Source organism: Leuresthes tenuis, unplaced genomic scaffold (assembly GCF_036924035.1).
Source record: "Leuresthes tenuis unplaced genomic scaffold, fLeuTen1.0.hap1 SCAF_20, whole genome shotgun sequence".
Lineage (NCBI taxonomy): Eukaryota > Metazoa > Chordata > Actinopteri > Atheriniformes > Atherinopsidae > Leuresthes > Leuresthes tenuis.
In genome coordinates this window covers 2,876,736-2,895,551 of record NW_027325374.1, presented here as the reverse complement: position 1 = coordinate 2,895,551, position 18,816 = coordinate 2,876,736, and the positions used below count along the sequence as shown (strand labels likewise).

General features: G+C 41.2%; 2 protein-coding genes across 2 annotated transcripts in view; one reads left to right on the top strand and one right to left on the bottom strand.

Annotated features, from left to right (window-relative positions):
- Positions 1 to 18,816, top strand: part of LOC140278884 (uncharacterized) — a 243,468-nt gene that overhangs the window by 51,176 nt on the left and 173,476 nt on the right. The window lies entirely within an intron of this gene.
- On the bottom strand, positions 781 to 18,773 carry st6galnac (ST6 (alpha-N-acetyl-neuraminyl-2,3-beta-galactosyl-1,3)-N-acetylgalactosaminide alpha-2,6-sialyltransferase). The gene is made up of 10 exons (XM_072373558.1): positions 18,641 to 18,773; positions 17,455 to 17,799; positions 8,719 to 9,031; positions 7,689 to 7,854; positions 5,657 to 5,831; positions 5,100 to 5,238; positions 4,912 to 5,015; positions 3,622 to 3,705; positions 3,221 to 3,320; positions 781 to 2,936 (listed from the first exon to the last, which is right to left on the bottom strand). The coding sequence occupies exons 2-10, from the start codon at positions 17,610 to 17,612 to the stop codon at positions 2,766 to 2,768; spliced, it is 1,410 nt and encodes a 469-aa protein (XP_072229659.1). The 5' UTR covers positions 17,613 to 17,799; positions 18,641 to 18,773; the 3' UTR covers positions 781 to 2,765.

The following is an 18,816-nucleotide window of genomic DNA, read 5'->3' as shown; positions in this document are numbered from 1 at the left end:
TAGAGACACTTTAATAGAGTTTATGGCACAGCTCTTGTATTGTAATAAAGTGCCCAGTGAGTGTATAATCCAGTCAGAAAGGTCTTGTCTTGCTGGTTGCACATTACCGACTGCAGTATGTCATTGTAAAGTCCTGCCGCCAGACATTTTGGCAGCATTGCAAAGCCTGACTCATGGCTTCAGTAACTCCCTAATGCAGCCTCCTCCCTGACCACATGGCACCATGCACATCTGGCGGTGTTTCTCCCTCCGTGCCCCGCAGCCGAGTTCTCAGACAGGATAAAGATGGAGAGGAAACCAAAGGGGTAGCAGGGTTCATGTGTCCGTTACAACAAAGATTTGAATTGACAGGAAGGCAAAGAGGCCCTGCAGGCCAGATATACCTTCATTTTCCTCTTAAAAAAGGTTTAAAGACCTGTGATCCAAATGTGTTTGTCAGCCATAATTGTAGCAGAGGTGTTGGTTCACAGCTGAACACCAAGACTAAACACTGGTTGCAACTTACATTAAGAATAAAGTTTTTACAAGCAACAACTGAACAAATGTATAAAAATATACGTAGGTTTCGCATTTTTTTTACATTTATCTAAAGTGTTGACAGCTGCTGACAAAGACTACAATTATAAAAAATAATACCAACTGAGCACAGTGCCACTTACCCTTTTCCTTTCCAGGAAGCTTCCTCCAAATTTACAGTTAAAAACAATAAAAATCCATGAGAACATGTAGAATAAAGTGTGACCAAAGTCTTTGCTTCTGAAAGAGAAAGAACTACTGACATAAAATTGAGTTTCCTTTTAATAAGATTTCAAAATGTCAAAGTCAGGGTCATAAATTGCACAGTAAAAACATTCCCTTTGCTCCAATACAGTCTGTAGAAACACAACCCAGTAATTCAGATAACCGGATGACTTTGAATATGAACTGATTCAAATAAACAATAATAGTTAAAACATATATTCCCTGATTTGCTTTGTTTTTGGAGTCTTTTCCCTCACTCTCACTTATACAGTATGTTTTCGTTGCTGGCACTACAATAAAACTTTGTTTTTTTGCTTATTCTGCTTCATCCGAGATGAGCAAACGCAGGAAGTCTCAGTGAACTCTGACTTTTTATTGTCACGGCTTAGAAAGGTGCAGCAGGTGAACAGGCGAAGTCCCCGAGATTAGTCAAGTCCTCGGTTTCAGCCTCAAAATCCAAACTTTGTACATTTTCTAGTCTCTGTTGCTGAGGGAAAGTCCAGAATCTCCACACAATACCAATGTGCTGATTCACATTAAAGGCACTGAAAGTCACACAGTGTTCTTATAGTCACAGGAAAACAAAACCTAACAAAATGCTTGGAAAGATATATGTATAAAAAGATGAGAAACCTTAAATTGTGTAACCTTCCACATTCAAACATTTGTCTTTCTGAGTTTGGAAGTTAACCATAGGTGGGATTTTCTTCCACCTTCCACAATAAAATACGGATACAGAGTCAGAAAACAAAAATAACTTTAGCCACTGCCAGCAGAGCTATAACTGTCTATTTAAGTGAGTGGCAAATGATAGCGTGTCAAATGATAATAAAACTTAGAGATCGACTGGAATATGTCCTCCCAGTGAACATATTTCAGGTGATTTTAAGGTTTAAAAGTAGTAAAATAGACAAAATTTGGGTAAGGGTAATTTTCCAGTTGTCAGCCTTTGTATATTTGTATAAATGTGACCTAAAAGAGACTTTAACACAAGTCCGAAAGTAGATAAACAGAATAAAATGAGACAAAAATGTCAAGTTGGTCATTTATTTATTTACCGAGGGAAATTTGGCCTATTTTGATATTGCATATAAGGGACAAAGGTCTGTGAATCTTTGCGTTCTATGTGGTGACTTGAGCAGTTTTCTGTTATTTGCTGCCAAATGGAGTCCGAAGAATTTTAGCTAAATGCTAATGTTAGCAGCTGCTTAGTGGCAGTGAAAATGCTAACAGTCAGTTTAAAATTTTTCTCACTTTAACATTAATATAACAGATTTTTATAAATATAACCGAAACTAACTGCTTTTAATGATAATGTTGGCACAAAAAACAAGTTTATGGTGACATGCTAACAGTCAGTGGTTTAATTTGACTTTATCCAGATCATTGGTTTAGCATGCTAACATTTGTCAATTAGCACTAAACAAAGTAGCTAAAGCCAAAAGGGATTTTATTTTATTGGTATTTTTTTTTTCCATCAAAGTGTTCATGGATTAACGTGATTTTAGCCATTTATATAAATTCAACCAAATTACTGAAGCCATGATTTTCTGTGCTGAAATGTTGTATCAGGCTATAACCTGATAAGGCTGATGAAACGTTGGAGGATCAGTATTAATTTACCGAAACTTTGTATATCTGAATGTACCTGTTCGATATGGACCAAAGAGGTCAGACCATTATTTGTGTCACAAAACTAAATCTTTCCCAGCATTGCTGCCCATTTTTGTTTTTTTGTCTGAACCCATTTTTAACCTAAAAATCACCAAAATCATCACTTTAAGGATAATTAAACATTTCACAAGATTTGTAACAAATAGCTGTTTGATAAATAAACTTAAATCTTCATCATCAACGATCACAGCAGCTGTAGTTTTAAAAACATGTATTCTTTCCTTCACAAAAGGAAAACTTCGGTCAGTTTTTTGGCTTTGCTCAGTTAAGAGTTCGGCGTCACTTTTATGCACTTCCTGTCTCTTCATGACCACGCCGCCATCGTGTCACCATCATTTCTGGTGGCTCGTTTAGTGGTGCATGTAGAGCCGTATGAGGCCCGCCTGGTGCAGCTGCTGCCACAGTTTCATTTCCATGCGCAGGTCATGGTTGATGAAGAAGCCCACTGGGTGGTAGTTGCTGTCGTAGTAGTGGTCAGAGTAGTTCTTGTAATCTGGAGTCATGAAACCGTAGGCACTCACCTTCAGCAGCCAAGTAAAAACAAAAAAATAAATCACAAACTGTCAGATTCTGACAACAAACAAAGCAACTGTCGGCTTCATGTTCTGACTCGTCACCCTTTTAGATTCTCAGTGCAGAGGTTGAAAAACAGGTTTCGACTGCGATGACATGCAGTGATTTTTTGGAGAATTTCTACATATCTGTCAAATCATCATCAGCAGGCAGTGAAGCAGCAGGCTGCCACATTCTCACGCAGTCAGGCAAGTGCAGTCTAGTCTGACTGATGTCACGATACAAAGCCTACCTGATCACAGCTGTGCAGTGCAGCCAACAGCATCACAGCACCTGTTGATGGACGGTAAATGTCCTTATATTTGGTGTTCAGAGCATTAGATCGAAGAAACCTGAAACAAGTAATGATAAATGATGGTTACAGTTGTGCACACACAGCACGCTCTTTGATGATTTTGAAACTTATTATGATTATGTTGGGCGGGGTAGATAACACATTTTCTGTGACGTCAAAAAGTCATAGCTCACATTAATCATTGCATTACCCATATCTTAAGTGGCACTGTGTGGGAACTTCCCTCCACAGCCCACTGGTTTCAGCTTCCTCTCTTTCACTGTCATTTTGAGCTGTTTGAAACGAGAGCTCCTTTTTCATTTAATTCAATCTGCCTGCTCTGATAAGAATTCACTCACCTGTTTCTGAGGTACCGGATGAAATCAGGGTGGTACATCTTCAGCTTTTCTGCTGACACGTCCTCTCCAAAGTACTTTGATGGACTGTGAGAGAAAACATTGCACAGTGACACAACTGACCAGCACTTCCAGGGTAGAAATGCTGTTTCGCTGTCTGTAAAGATGAGTATTCATTCATTTTCTAAACAGAATTAAAGGCAGAGACTGTGTAAAGGTGGATGTGGTAGAGATAACTTTCTGACACAGTTTAAACTCTTCCTGTGTGTTGGGCTGACTTATTACGCAGGAACACAGCTGTGTACACATGTTCGCACACAGCGAGAAAAACAGCCTCCTGAGATGGTGTACTTGTGCCTATAATATCAACACATCTGGACTTTATCATCTATGGTCCATTAAAATAAGACATGTCATCATGACATCTACAATTGAAAGTCAAAGCTATCATGCAAAGAAAAAAACAGGAACACAATCCAGAGATGTCCTCTGGGCCCAAGGTCATTTAAGGTGGACTGAGGTGAATCTGACCAATCAAAATCTGAGATTTTTATGGCGTCGTGCCATAATCAGGTATCACTGATAGGAAGAGTATTTCCTAGTTGGATCCACATTAAACCCACATAAATGGGAAACAATGCTCATGTAGATCTTTTAATCAATAGTCAGTGAGGTTTTGCAAAGTCAATCACAGCTCTTCGAAAAATACATGCTTCCATTTCTCTGTAATAAAACCGTATTAATTTCAATGAATCCAAAACACCTACAACAGTAAGACAGTCATACTGTGAGCCATTTCCCTGATTATGATGTTCTGAGCAGCTTTAAGCTTTAGCTCCTGTCAGCTTCTACAAACAGAGAGCGTTCTGATCACTGCAGGTAACCGACTGCTCATGACTCCGCTTAAAAAAATCTCTCTGAAATGATCCTTTAAAGAGGAAAGGGACAATCTGCATCCAGCTCAGAAGCCTGCATCTCAGTCAAGTTCAAAAGCAGCTTGTGTTTTATCATCAAACAATGTGTTTTTTCTTCCTCACCAGCCCACAAGGCCCCACCGGGTCCCTCTGCGGCCCGCCGCTGCACAGGGACCCGTAATCCACACTTCTACAGTATACTAAAAGCAGATCACGTGACTCTGCATGGGCAGGACTTTATGTACGCCTGCAGATGAACATGGAACCACAGCCTGAACCCAGGCTTTGAGCCATGATGCCAGCTCTAAACTGAACACACAGAAGAACAGAAAAATAAAGTTATTTGGAGTCCCGCTGCCGCCTGTGAGGTGTTGCTTACTCTTTGTTCCGCTCAGGCCCTCGCACCACTGGGGTGTGCGTCGCCGCCGCCTTCATCAGCAGATAATCCCGGTCGTGATCAGGCAGGAAAATGTATCTGGTTTCCTGTCAGAGATCAGCAGAGCTGGAAGTGAGCCCATCTTTATTTCACCGTTCAGTGAGGTTAGACCTGGAGTCCTTTGTCCTCACCTTGGACACTGGGGGTCCTTTGTACCCGGCGCCTGCGTAGCTCCGCATGGAGTTCATCAGAGTGTTTGTGGAGAAGGTGTAGTGGGTGGTCCGAGACCCCACGTCCTGCTCAAAGTCCTTAATGATCGCCCCGTTGGTCCTGAACATCACAAGAGTCCACAGACACACACACACAGAGTTCAGTCAAGACAGCAAACGCACAGAGCGATCAACAGCTTGTTGTTGCTTCAGTTTCTCTGTGTTTGGACAGGAAGCAGAGCCAGAGTCAGCTGCTGTTTGTGGCCCCCAGGCCCAAAGAAACTGAAACAAACTCAGTTAAAGGCTCCTGTTGTCTCATTGCTTTGACAAGTTCAGCATGTATGACAATAAAAGGGATGCTTTTAATGGAATTACATAAAAACTAAGCTCTAAAATTAAATTAAAGAGCACAATTTTTAATTCATTTATGGCCCTTCTTACACAGTTTATTCTCTCCTTTCTAAAAATCCTGTGTTGACTTTATCAGCTGTTGCTCTGAACATGTAGAAATCTCCAGAAACAACGTGGTCAGAATCTACCTGAAGACATAGTGATGACCGTCGATCTCCGTCCCTTTCTGCGAGTCCTTCAGGATCCCTCCGTTCCCCACCACAGCGCAGCGGCTGCACTCCGATTTATTCCAGCGAGCCTCCCAGTCGTTCAACATCTGCTGGTTCGCAGACGAGTTGAGAACAGAGAGCGTTTCCACCAGAGCTGAAACCACAAATACAAAACTAATCTGAATGTGATGTGATTTCCACAAAAAAACAGTTATTTTTGTGCCTGAGTAATTGCATTCGCCCACAGATTCTGATTTTTGTGATTAGAAGAGAAAGAAAACCCCAGAGGATACATGTGTGGGAGCAAGGCAGGAAACTCAACATGATAAGCATCTAACGACGAGACCCACATTTCCACAATCAAATTATGCCAAAGTGATTAGCTTCTTCTGTCCCGGAGGACTGACACAGGACAGCGTCAGCTCCAGCCTCGCTGTGCTGACGATGCTTCAGTCAACTGTGTCTCTTCTCAGAATGAACACTGCAAACAAGTCAACACATTTTGTAATTTGTTGTGAAATTCTGCTGTAAAATAAATCCAAAACAGTTGTGATACATTTCGAGATCCAGACGGAGATTTATAGCATTTAGAGCAGGCCTGCACAAGGAAACCGAACAGCTGCATTTGATTAGTTGAATTATTATACAACATTTAGACTCTCTGTAGAAATTTATTCACCACAACCAGTCACCATCGCTTGATTTCATGCTCATATGGATCAGATTCCTGAGTAAAACTTAATATATAATCATAAATTAGCACGGGTTAAACTAAAGGAGAACATTTCACATAAGATAATCTCTTAGAGGCAAATGTTGCTCATCTTGTGGCTCAGCAGCAACACCCAGATGGGGAAACTGTGAGTGTCAAAAGAGGAACTTACACACTTTATTAAAAAGTGTGTAAGTTTTTACACACTTTCTTCTGATTAAGCCAGAAGAGCGTTTCTGTACTGCAGCATTTCAGCAGTCTTACAGCAACAAGTCCACACCGTTGTGAACAGGAAGCTGAGCTTTGGGAACAAGAACTAAATTCTGGATTCATCTGTAGTAATCTCAGTAAAGCTTTACAACTCTTACATTTTATGACACTACTTAAAATTAGCAGCTCAACACATGCTGTTCATGATCTGATTTAATGGTACTTTTGTCAAAACTGTTGCTCATTTGTAAACTGAACAACATAAATGTTGAGCAGAGTTATTCTTTTAAGTAGCAAAGCAACCTCCAACCTGAAGGCGGCCATGTTTTTTTAACTTTGTAATTTTGAGTTTGTTTTTCCACTTCTTATCTGAAATGCAACAGAGATTAGTTTGGACTGACAGTAAAGTTCCTGAATGTACCTCTCGAGTATAACAAGGCCACAGTGATACAAAACACACTGGTAGTCAGTGCACAGCCAATTACGTGACATTTTAGGGCGTTACTAGAAGAAGTCATTAGAAAGAAAAAAGAAAAGTAGAGCTAAGTAGAGTCTGGTTTTATTTTCAGCAACCAATCAGAGAGAGAGACGAGTCTCTAACCGGTCAGAGTGATCCGGCCTTGGCATCAAAAACTCTACTTTTTCATTTCTATATTTTAGTCAACAAGTTAACAAAGCAGCAGAGTGTTCAGCCTGAACTGAAATGAATCAGAAGAACAGTTTGTTCACAGATCCGAAAACAGGTGTGAGAAACCAAGTCATCGCAGCAGGAGACGCACACGTTTGATGGTGTTAAAGATGAGCAGTTTATTGGGAAACAGGACAGTTTCTCCTGCTGTTTCATTAAATCATGAAGTCAGTTCTTAGAAACAGCTGCATTACGTTTCACTTGTTCTCTGGTCCTGTGGTTCACTGTCACCATAAAGCCGAGTCATCAGGAATTTAGTTTGTTGGGCAACAAATTTCAATCTTACAAAAAGCAAAAAAATAAAACTGATAAAAATGAGAAGAAACTGGAAAGATAAGAAGAAAGAATTAAATAAAAACTAAAAGAGCAGAAGATGAACGTGTGCAGAAACAAGAGCTCACTGTTGTAGTCGATGCCCCCCCAGCCATGTGCTCCCGGGTACCGTCTCAGACGCTCGTGCTGTTCCTGAGTCACATGTTTGGCCCACTGCAGCACTGGAATATGCTCCAGAAATCGACCTCCAAATGCGGTATCTTTGACCCGCCCCCGGATGCTGTCTGAGCAGACCTGCGAGGGGCAGATAAACACAGCCGTGTTGTTATCAGAGCAGGAACTTTTACAACCACAATTATCTGGAAGTTGCACAGTTAAGAAAGGATGTTTTATCCATCCAGGGATGAAATGTGCACAAACATGAAGCCAAATGAGGGCAGAAAGGAAGCAGAACTCGATTCCAGTGGTGACGGAAGGGTCCCACAACAAGGGCCGTGTCCCTCAGAGGGAAGTCAGAGCATAGCTGGAGTTTTCCCTCAGTGCTGGAGGACCTTCTGGTTTCTCAAGGACACAAACAATAAGGAAGCAGCGGAGCATATCCTGAACAAAATTATGTGGAACTCATTTGATTTCAAGTCCTCCACAAACGATGAACCAGATCATGTGACCTTTACAAAGATTAAAATTTAACATTTACTATGTTTTATCCCCACCCCATTTTTTCTACCTGGAGTTTTACCATTGTTGGGGGGAATCTGAGACGATGACCTGCTGGCAAATCTTTTTATCCTCACATGAAAAGATGACCCAGCAGAAGCGGGTGTGATGCAGAAATAAGGCTTGAATGACTCTTTCAGTTCTTCAGGGATTTTGATGAATATGTGACTCTTGAGTTCTCCTCCCAGAAAAATCATGAACACGAACTACAAAGTTTTCCATTACGAATGAGGAAAAATGGATGATTAACATATTTGACAAGGCACAGATTTATCAAACATTTACTGGAAGTGTACTTTAAAAAATTCTTTCAGCAGCTTATTGACTCAGAGGAGAATCCAGTGTTGTCACGGTGTTGGTCTCCTTCACCACATATATCTGCTCTGTCTGCATGATTAATCAGACAAACAGTTCAAATCCACACCGGTAACAAGGACTCACCGTTTGTGGGGGGACGTCTTCGCTCATGTAAGAGTCTCCAATGAAGGGGGGCTCCGTGGGTCCGGCGGCCCGGGTGGGTCGCACTGTGGGGCGTTTGCTGCTGGCCTCGGCCGCAACGGCGTACCTGGAGCTGGACTTTGAGTCATTCACAGCTTTGTTTTGTGCTGTTTTTAGCACTTTGGTTGCTGTTTGAGTCGTTAGAGCTGGAGACTGTGTGACTCTGTCGGGGTGACGGCTGGATGTCAGGGGTGGGGGGGGCCACCGGTGGGTGTAGCTCTGTCTGTCCAGAGGCTCCTCGGAGTCTTGTGAGTTGCTGTGAGAACAAAAGCACATGATTTATTCATTTTTCAGAATCCTTTTCGGTGTTTATTTACTGAAAGAGGATTCCAAGACTCTGAGAAACACTTTAAGTCTGTCAGCATAAAGTCTATATTTATCTGACGGTTGTGGTATGTTTCTAAGTCATTCAGCGATGGGTGAGGCCGAGGAGGGAGGAAGTATAGAAACAGAGACAAAGTTGATGTAAAAGCAATCTTGATTCATAGATTAGCTGTTGTGTAAATTGTTTCATAACAGGTGTTTTCTTAAAAGTTTCTTAAATAAAAAAAGATTGAAGTCAAGCACTGTGGGAATCACCTTGTTGCTGCAGAAATCCTATTTTCTGTCTGTCAAACTGTGTTTTCTTTGCTGTTTTTCATAGATGCAGCTAAAGAAATGGGAACAAATGATGTGTCTTTGTGACAGGCTGCTAGTAACAAAGTGCCTAAAGATCCAGTTTAAAATGGCTTCTTTGCTAAGTTGTCTGTTATGTGTCGACACAACACTGGTTCATCCCTTGAGTTAGGAGCCTTTTTTCTGCCTGAATGCTTCATAGCTCAGAGTTAAGTGGCTGAACAAAGAAAAACACATTCCTCTGAAAGTGGTCAGTTACAAGGACTGAAAATAAGTGAAAAAGCAGAAAATGTCCAAAGAAAAATTTTGAAAGACCTTCAGACTATTGGTCAGGACCAGTTTAAAAGATTAAATAAAGTCATAAAGAAATGAGGGCTGGATCAGACCTTCAGAAAGCTGGAAAACTATTGATCAGAACCATCTTAAAGGACAATAAGAAAGTCTGGCTGCTTGGAGGGAAACAGAAAGAAATGAGGGCTGGATCAGACGTTTGGAACAGGACTGCCATTGTTCAAGCAGATCCTGGGTCTTCCCCGAGGCGTCCTCCATTAAATATGTCCGACAAACCTCCATCTCCTGAGTGAGAGTGCATCCTAACCAGGTTTCCAACTTTTTCACTACTTTATTTTGGTTGATTAAAATAGACTCACTCAATGTCCACCACTTAGTCCTTCAGATTAGCATTTTAAACAAATAAATCTGCTCGGTCTTAAGAGTAAAACATTTACCTTTTATGAGGCTATTAAATCAGATATTTCTCTTATCATCTTATTTTTCGATTCAAAAGCTGAGCTGCTGTTTGCGCATGTGGTCTGTGAAATGAGAAATCAATACAACCTTACAGAGCTGATATATAACCTTTGTCATGTGTTTGAAAGTGATCAGTCATTTCAAAATGAATTGATCTCATTTAGTTCAATATATCTAACACTCAGATCAAAGGTCTAACTGCTGAACGTTAAAGCTCCTCCTCTGTGTTTGCATCCTGGTGGTTTTAGTGAAGCACAGTGAACCAGGAGATGGTAAATATACAAACCAAACATATGCCAACACCTTTGTGTTGCTCCTGTAATCAATAACACTGCGGTTGATAAGAACACTGTCTTGGGTACTCGTGCATCCTTCCTCTTTCTGTTTTTTGAGAGCCTGACACATTCTAACCTCAAAGACGTTAACAAGACACAAATGTAATAAAGCAGCCGAATCACTGTGTAACTGAAACTTGTTTCAACCATGATCAAATGTTCTCGAGCAGAAAATATCAGATGTTACTAAAACACAACAATATGTAACATGACGTGATGAAGGGGCCTGGGTTTAAAGGCTGCCAGGCCCCTGAAAAACCCTTTACTACAATAATAAATTATGACAGTTTCCCCAGAAAGAAAGTCACCAGTAGTCTGATTACAACAAAAGATAATTATCAGTTTTTCATTTCTAGCTATTACACACAACCACCAAGAGGAAAACAACCCCAGAGAGATGCAAAGAAATCCCCAACAATCACCAAGAGGCGCAAAACTATTCTAAGGGGACACAAAATAATCAGAAAGGGATACAAAATGACCACAGAGTGGCACAAAAAACCCTCCAAAACGATGCAGAACTACCAAAAATGACTACAAAAAAGCGTAAACCAACACGAAAAGAGACACAAAGCAGCAGAAGAAACAAAATCAACAACACAGATGCTCAGAAAACACTAAAACGATGCAAAACAACCACAAAAGATGCACTAAATGACCATATAGAAGCGTAAACCAACACTAAGAGAGACACAAAGCAGCAGAAGAAACAAAATCAACAACACAGATGCTCAGAAAACACTAAAACGATGCAAAACAACCACAAAAGATGCACTAAATGACCATATAGAAGCGTAAACCAACACTAAGAGAGACACAAAGCAGCAGAAGAAACAAAATCAACAACACAGATGCTCAGAAAACACTAAAACAATGCAAAACAACATCAGGAAAATGCTAAACGACCACAAAAGATGCACAAAATGACCATAAAGAAGTGTAAACCAACACTAAGAGAGACACAAAGCAGCAGAAGACTAAAAATAACCACACAAAAACAACAATAAAGTAACAACACTTTAGCAGGAAGAGCAAAAAGTCAAAACGCACAAAATGACCACATCAAGCACCATGCTCATTATCACCCACAGACACACAATACAAAGCAGAGAAAATGTGTTTGTGCTCAACTCTGCGTGTTGGAATGATTTCCCTCTTTCGAGGGTCTTTAAACAGGTGCCTGAATGCATCCTGTGTTTACAGAACATCAAGTGATGTCGTGGAAATTAAAACAAGCTCTTCGGAGAAGATTAATAAAGTCCGACGTCTCTCCTGTCAGAACCAGGCCGGGGAGATAAAAAAACCCTTTACTACAATAATAAATTATGACAGTTTCCCCAGAAAGAAAGTCACCAGTAGTTTAATTTCTAACTATTACACACAACCACCAAGAGGAAAACAACCCCAGAGAGATGCAAAGAAATCCCCAACAAGAGGCGCAAAACTATTCTAAGGGGACACAAAATAATCAGAAAGAGATACAAAATGACCAGAGTGGCACAAAAAACCCTCCAAAACGATGCAGAACTACCAAAAATGACTACAAAAAAGCGTAAACCAACACGAAGAGAGACACAAAGAAACAAAATCAACAACACAGATGCTCAGAAAACACTAAAACGATGCAAAACAACCACAAAAGATGCACAAAATGACCATAAAGAAGTGTAAACCAACACTAAGAGAGACACAAAGCAGCAGAAGAAACAAAATCAACAACACAGATGCTCAGAAAACACTAAAATGATGCTAAACGACCACAAAAGATGCACAAAATGACCATAAAGAAGCGTAAACCAACACTAAGAGAGACACAAAGCAGCAGAAGAAACAAAATCAACAACACAGATGCTCAGAAAACACTAAAATGATGCAAAACAACCACAAAAGATGCACAAAATGACCACAAAGAAGCGTAAACTAACACTAAGAGAGACACAAAGCAGCAGAAGAAACAAAATCAACAACACAGATGCTCAGAAAACACTAAAATGATGCAAAACAACATCAGGAAAATGCTAAACGACCACAAAAGATGCACAAAATGACCATAAAGAAGTGTAAACCAACACTAAGAGAGACACAAAGCAGCAGAAGACTAAAAATAACCACACAAAAACAACAATAAAGTAACAACACTTTAACAGGAAGAGCAAAAAGTCAAAACGCACAAAATGACCACATCAAGCAACATGCTCATTATCACCCACAGACACACAATACAAAGCAGAGAAATGAATGATTTCTCTCTTTCGAGGGTCTTTAAACAGGTGCCTGAATGCATCCTGTGTTTACAGAACATCAAGTGATGTCGTGGAAATTAAAACAAGCTCTTCGGAGAAGATTAATAAAGTCCGACGTCTCTCCTGTCAGAACCAGGCCAGGGAGATAAAAAAAACCCTTTACTACAATAATAAATTATGACAGTTTCCCCAGAAAGAAAGTCACCAGTAGTTTAATTTCTAACTATTACACAAAACCACGAAGAGGAAAACAACCCCAGAGAGATGCAAAGAAATCCCCAACAATCACCAAGAGGCACAAAACTATTCTAAGGGGACACAAAATAATCAGAAAGGGATACAAAATGAGTGTCAGAACCAGGCCGGGGAGATAGTTTCTCTGCGAATACTTCGATACTCACTTGGACAGCAAGCTGTCCTTTGAGCTTCATGTTGTGTGTAAGAAGGCTCATCAGCGCATGGATTTTTATCGCAAGCTTCCTAGTTTCAGTGTTGACCGTTCTTTTATGAGAATGTTTTACTCCTGTTTTTGAGAATCCATTTTAACGTCGTCTTTTGTTTGTTGCTATGGTTTCCTTTCTCTTAAGAATAAAAACAGATTGCAGGGGATTGTAAAGCAGTGTGGGAAAATTGCAGGGATTGATCTAAGTGATCTCTCTATCCTGTATCGAACCAGAGTCCTTTGCAAGGCCCGTTGGATCCTGACGGATCAGAACCACCCTTGGGCTCTTGGGTTTCTGCTGCTTCCCCAGGGCGGAGTTACATCCTGTCAAAATGCAGGACAAATAAATTCAAAGAGTCTCTCGTCCCTGCTGCCATTGCTCTGCTAAATAAGTAGCTTTACTTTACTTTATTTTTAGTCATCATTGTCCTTTGCTGCTATTTCATTTGTTTTGCTTTGCCTTTGTTGTTTTTGCAGGAGTGAATGACTGCTTGCTGCAAAGCAAATTACCCCCCAGGGGTAATAAAGACGCCTTGAACCTTGGAAAGCAGACATTTGTCTTTTAGTGCCTTTAATCAGGCCAAACTTCTGGGAGCGTTTTAGCATCAGCAAAGGTTGACAAAGAAGAAAAGACAAATGATAACGGCATCGGTATTTATGCTGTCCTCAGACATAGCCTTGGTTACCATGGTTTCAGACCAACCTTGCTAGAGCTCCTGATAAAGTAACTATCAGAGGGCGTAGATGTGCACTGTTTTAAGAGATTTTGTTCCATCTGCAGACAGACTTCAGGATGGTCGTGTGCTGCAGGCTTTCAGAAGCTCCCAAACTAACCCATCCGTGTCTGAAACAGACCTCAGAGAAACAAGCCTTCACCATTCATCGAGTTAATGCATCAAACAGGGAGCTGCTGGCTTTTAGAGCTGGAGTGCTGCCCGTCGTAACAAAGCTCACATGTCGGAGACCACCTTCACTCGAATGACTGCAGGGGATTTTTTTCATTAGTGTGAGCAGAGCGCTGTGTAGCTTCTTTGTTGAGACCACAATGATACAACCTGGTGTAGGGAGGGATAAGTGCTGGCTTCAGAAACTCCTCGTGCCCCATGTGATCTGAAAGTTTTAACCCTTTAACCCCGACCTAAATGCAGCTCAGACTATCAACGGCCAGTTTAAAAAGTCACTGCTTCGTTTGTGCATCTGACAGAAGAAGAATACAGTTAAACTCTGAAATGTGCGGCTTCAAGTCGTCTGTGTGTGAGCAGAGAAGATGATGGACAGGAACCCACGGCAACAGCCACTTAGTTAAAGGTCTCAGTGGATCAAATAATAACATTTGTACCACGACTCTTCAGCAGAAACAGGAACTTTGTATATTTGTGTTCTACTTTTCTGCTTCATCAACCAAAAAGCAGAAGAGAAATTCAGCCCAGGTGCAGTTTCATGTTCTGTTCTGTTACTTTGGGGGGAAAATCAGTCTTTTTGAGACTTTAAAGCTGTATTATGGCAAGCTGGTTGAGATTTGGATGAGAGAAGATCAGTAAATGGAGGCACTACAGCCCTAAAAAAGCTCCATTAAGCTGACATGGGTAGAGTGTGTGCTGCTGAGTTTGGTCCGTAGTGGGGCTCCTCTCCATCTTTTTAACTTGCTGTTAAGAGATTTTCTGATCCAAAAATGACTCCCACACAGAGCTCATTATTCAGGTAGTTTGAATTGTTTTATGTTTATCGTGAGTCTTGCCTTATGTGTAAGTAGTGACGTCAGCACGATGGAAATAATCTCTTCTCCATCTGGATTTAGTGGGCCACTCATTCACACCCACTCCAGCTTAATAATGACCCACCCTTAGCTGAAAGCCCAGCTTTGAAAAGAAAAGAAAGGAATAAACGGGCTATAAATGACTCGGAAGTTAATTATTAAGTTTTCGGTTGCATTTTTTAGCCTCAGAGATCCCACAGGAATCTTGAAGATTTCCATTGTTCTTTAGAATATATTTCAGAATCATTTTCAGTTTTATACTCGACAGTGTTGATCAGAAAGATCGATCAGATCAGATAATAAGACAAAAGGACCAAAACACTGACATGAAAATATCCTGAGAAGAAGAAATGTCTTGTTAGACAGAAACAGAGATATGACACCGTCGTATCGTTTGGATTTTTATGTCGCTTTTCCTTTTCAAGCCCCTGATTGTTGGCATCTTTGCATTTTGACTTCCATTGACTGGTTTTCTCAAGCTGAAAACTGAGTCAAAACTGAAAAATGGGTCCACCTTAAAGTTTTTGGTTGCATTAATGGGTCAACCTTAAAGTTAATGGGTCCACCTTAAAGTTTTTGGTTGCTTTAATGGGTCAACCTTAAAGTTTTTGGTTGCATTAATGGGTCCACCTTAAAGTTTTCGGTTGCATCAATGGGTCAACCTTAAAGTTTTTGGTTGCTTTAATGGGTCCACCTTAAAGTTTTTGGTTACATCAATGGGTCCACCTTAAAGTTTTTGGTTGCTTTAATGGGTCCACCTTAAAGTTTTTGGTTGCATTAATGGGTCAACCATAAAGTTTTTGGTTGCATTAATGGGTCAACCATAAAGTTTTTGGTTGCATTAATGGGTCAACCATAAAGTTTTTGGTTGCATTAATGGGTCCACCTTAAAGTTAATGGGTCCACCTTAAAGTTTTTGGTTGCATTAATGGGTCCACCATAAAGTTTTTGGTTGCATTAATGGGTCAACCTTAAAGTTTTTGGTTGCATTAATGGGTCAACCTTAAAGTTTTTGGTTGCATTAATGGGTCAACCTTAAAGTTTTTGGTTGCATTAATGGGTCAACCTTAAAGTTTTTGGTTGCATTAATGGGTCAACCTTAAAGTTTTTGGTTGCATTAATGGGTCAACCATAAAGTTTTTGGTTGCATTAATGGGTCAACCTTAAAGTTTTTGGTTGCATCAATGGGTCAACCTTAAAGTTTTTGGTTGCATTAATGGGTCAACCATAAAGTTTTTGGTTGCATTAATGGGTCAACCATAAAGTTTTTGGTTGCATTAATGGGTCAACCATAAAGTTTTTGGTTGCATTAATGGGTCAACCATAAAGTTTTTGGTTGCATCAATGGGTCAACCTTAAAGTTTTTGGTTGCATTAATGGGTCAACCATAAAGTTTTTGGTTGCATTAATGGGTCAACCTTAAAGTTTTTGGTTGCATTAATGGGTCCACCTTAAAGTTTTTGGTTACATTAATGGGTCAACCTTAAAGTTTTTGGTTTCATTAATGGGTCAACCTTAAAGTTTTTGGTTGCTTTAATGGGTCCACCTTAAAGTTTTTGGTTGCATTAATGGGTCAACCTTAAAGTTTTTGGTTGCATTAATGGGTCAACCTTAAAGTTTTTGGTTGCATCAATGGGTCAACCTTAAAGTTTTTGGTTGCATTAATGGGTCAACCTTAAAGTTTTTGGTTGCATTAATGGGTCAACCATAAAGTTTTTGGTTGCTTTAATGGGTCCACCTTAAAGTTTTTGGTTGCTTTAATGGGTCCACCTTAAAGTTTTTGGTTGCATTAATGGGTCAACCTTAAAGTTTTTGGTTGCATTAATGGGTCAACCTTAAAGTTTTTGGTTGCATTAATGGGTCAACCATAAAGTTTTTGGTTGCTTTAATGGGTCCACCTTAAAGTTTTTGGTTGCTTTAATGGGTCCACCTTAAAGTTTTTGGTTGCATTAATGGGTCAACCTTAACGTTTGGTCCCTTTAAATCTCTGCAGCTACACATCCACCTTCATTTCCTTTGGGCGGCCATGGCTCAGTGGCCAGAGTGGGTCGTATAACCGGAAGGTTGGGGGTTCGATTCCCTCGCCACTCAAAGATTGGTGAACTGACAGCTGGAGGGGTGGCCACGGCCGTGCAAGGGCACCCCGGGCACTGTGAATGACTGCTCCAGTGTATATGCCATCTGTCTCCATGAATGTGTTTTAAGGATTTCATCTTCCAGGTAAGAACACAAGAGCATTCCTTTAAATAACCATTGAATAATATACTGAATTAATCATTTTTTTGGTGTCAGATCTTATGAAATGCAGAGACTTTGCATCTGTGCTGCTGCCAGCTTCGCCCCCTGCTTGTTTTGGGGCTTTTTGATCTTCAGCATGTGAAATGTGATCAGCTGGATTTAGATCAGGTGACCGAACTGAGAGATATATGGGAAAGAAGTGCCTGTATGGCTGCCATAGTTCTCCTGTTTAAACGCTTTATCTTCTCAAATAAAAGCTAAAACTCTCCACTGGGTCAGAGGATGCGTCGCTGCCCTCACCTGCTCGTCCTCGTTGTGGTGGCGTGATGATTCCTGGGAGGCACTATGGAGCCGGACAGGGGCCACTCCAGGTTCAAACACAGGATGTAAATGAACAGCATGCAGCTTGCGGTCCCCACGACGACAAGCAGCCTATTCTGCAGCGCCATCCCAGTCATGGTGTGAGTGACTCCGGCCAGCAGGCTGCGTGTGCTTGCCGTGCCCTCGGCTCTGCCTGCAGGAACATGGGCAGGCAGAGGAAGACGATGTCCAGCTCAGGTCGGTTTCTCTGTTCAGGCCAACGGGAATCGTGGGGAGGCGAGGTGTTGATGGCGAGGATTTGATTAGCCCACAACACAACCTGGGCTTCTCTCAGCAGAGCTACAAAGGGAGGGAGACAGAAGGAGAGAGCTGGAACAAGGGCAAAGACTCAGGAGGGGAAACTTTATCTCTCAGCAACGACGAAACACCCAATAATCCCTTTTTAATGAAACCGATGCTCACCAACACAAAGCCACTCAGGGTCACTGTCATCCTTTATTCCTATATCCTTTTATTGATTTCCTTTCTGCTGTAAGAGTTACTCTGATCTACCTTCACAGTGCAGTAGGTAAGATACATAACCGGACGTCAGCTGTGGTTTCCAGGCAAGTAGAGCAGAAACTGAGGGGAAACTTCTGTTTACGTCTCTACCTGTTGTGGTCAAATGAGCGTCTCTAAGTGTCGCAGCAGAATCTGAAGGCATTGACATACACCCGAGCACCACCCTTCTTCACTTCTCACCTCTTTGTGAGCAATGTAATAAACTTAGCCCGAGGCAAAGGAACGGAGGAGCTGCTTCCTGAGCTTGCTGTAAGCTCAAACAACACTCAACAAGTGTGTGGATCAGAGGATGAGTGTAACACCGCTTCCCAGGCTTGTGGGAGAAGGTACGTCAGGCTGAGTCTGAGTGGGGAATGGAAAGAATGTGTTGGAAAGATTCGGTGATAAACTCTCATGTGTCTGATAACAGACGCTACGAGAGAAAACTGAGACCAAGAAAGTCGGTTTGACTTTGTTCTTCTCTCAAAAAATAAGCTGAAAGTGTTGAAGTGATCTTTAGCAGGGCAGAAAAGGAGGAAGACAGCAGTCATGCTGTCAAACTCTGACTCACCTCTGCTCCTCTCAAACACAAATCCCTTCAAATCAAACAGAAAAAGAGGAAAACAAACATCTTCTCACCAGCAGGAGATCTTCTGTGCTCTTAGTTTCCCAAACTGTGAGGACGTTTTACTCTAACGGAGCTCCACGGCTCATCTGCTGTGGAGGGCTGCTTCAGCACTGTATGGGCGGGGCCATTGTGAAATGAGCAACAGCTGCTGGCAATAGGCCACCCCCCCTCCT

What these genes read in the sequence shown, in the direction of transcription:
- st6galnac (XM_072373558.1), bottom strand. Translation starts at nt 17,612, where the DNA reads ATGACTGGGATGGCGCTGCAGAATAGGCTGCTTGTCGTCGTGGGGACC. An exon ending in GGTCATCACTATGTCTTCAG is followed by an intron (nt 5,239 to 5,656) that starts GTAGATTCTGAC and finishes TGTGATGTTCAG; the next exon opens with GACCAACGGGGCGATCATTA. An exon ending in CACTGCACAGCTGTGATCAG is followed by an intron (nt 2,937 to 3,220) that starts GTAGGCTTTGTA and finishes TGGCTGCTGAAG; the next exon opens with GTGAGTGCCTACGGTTTCAT.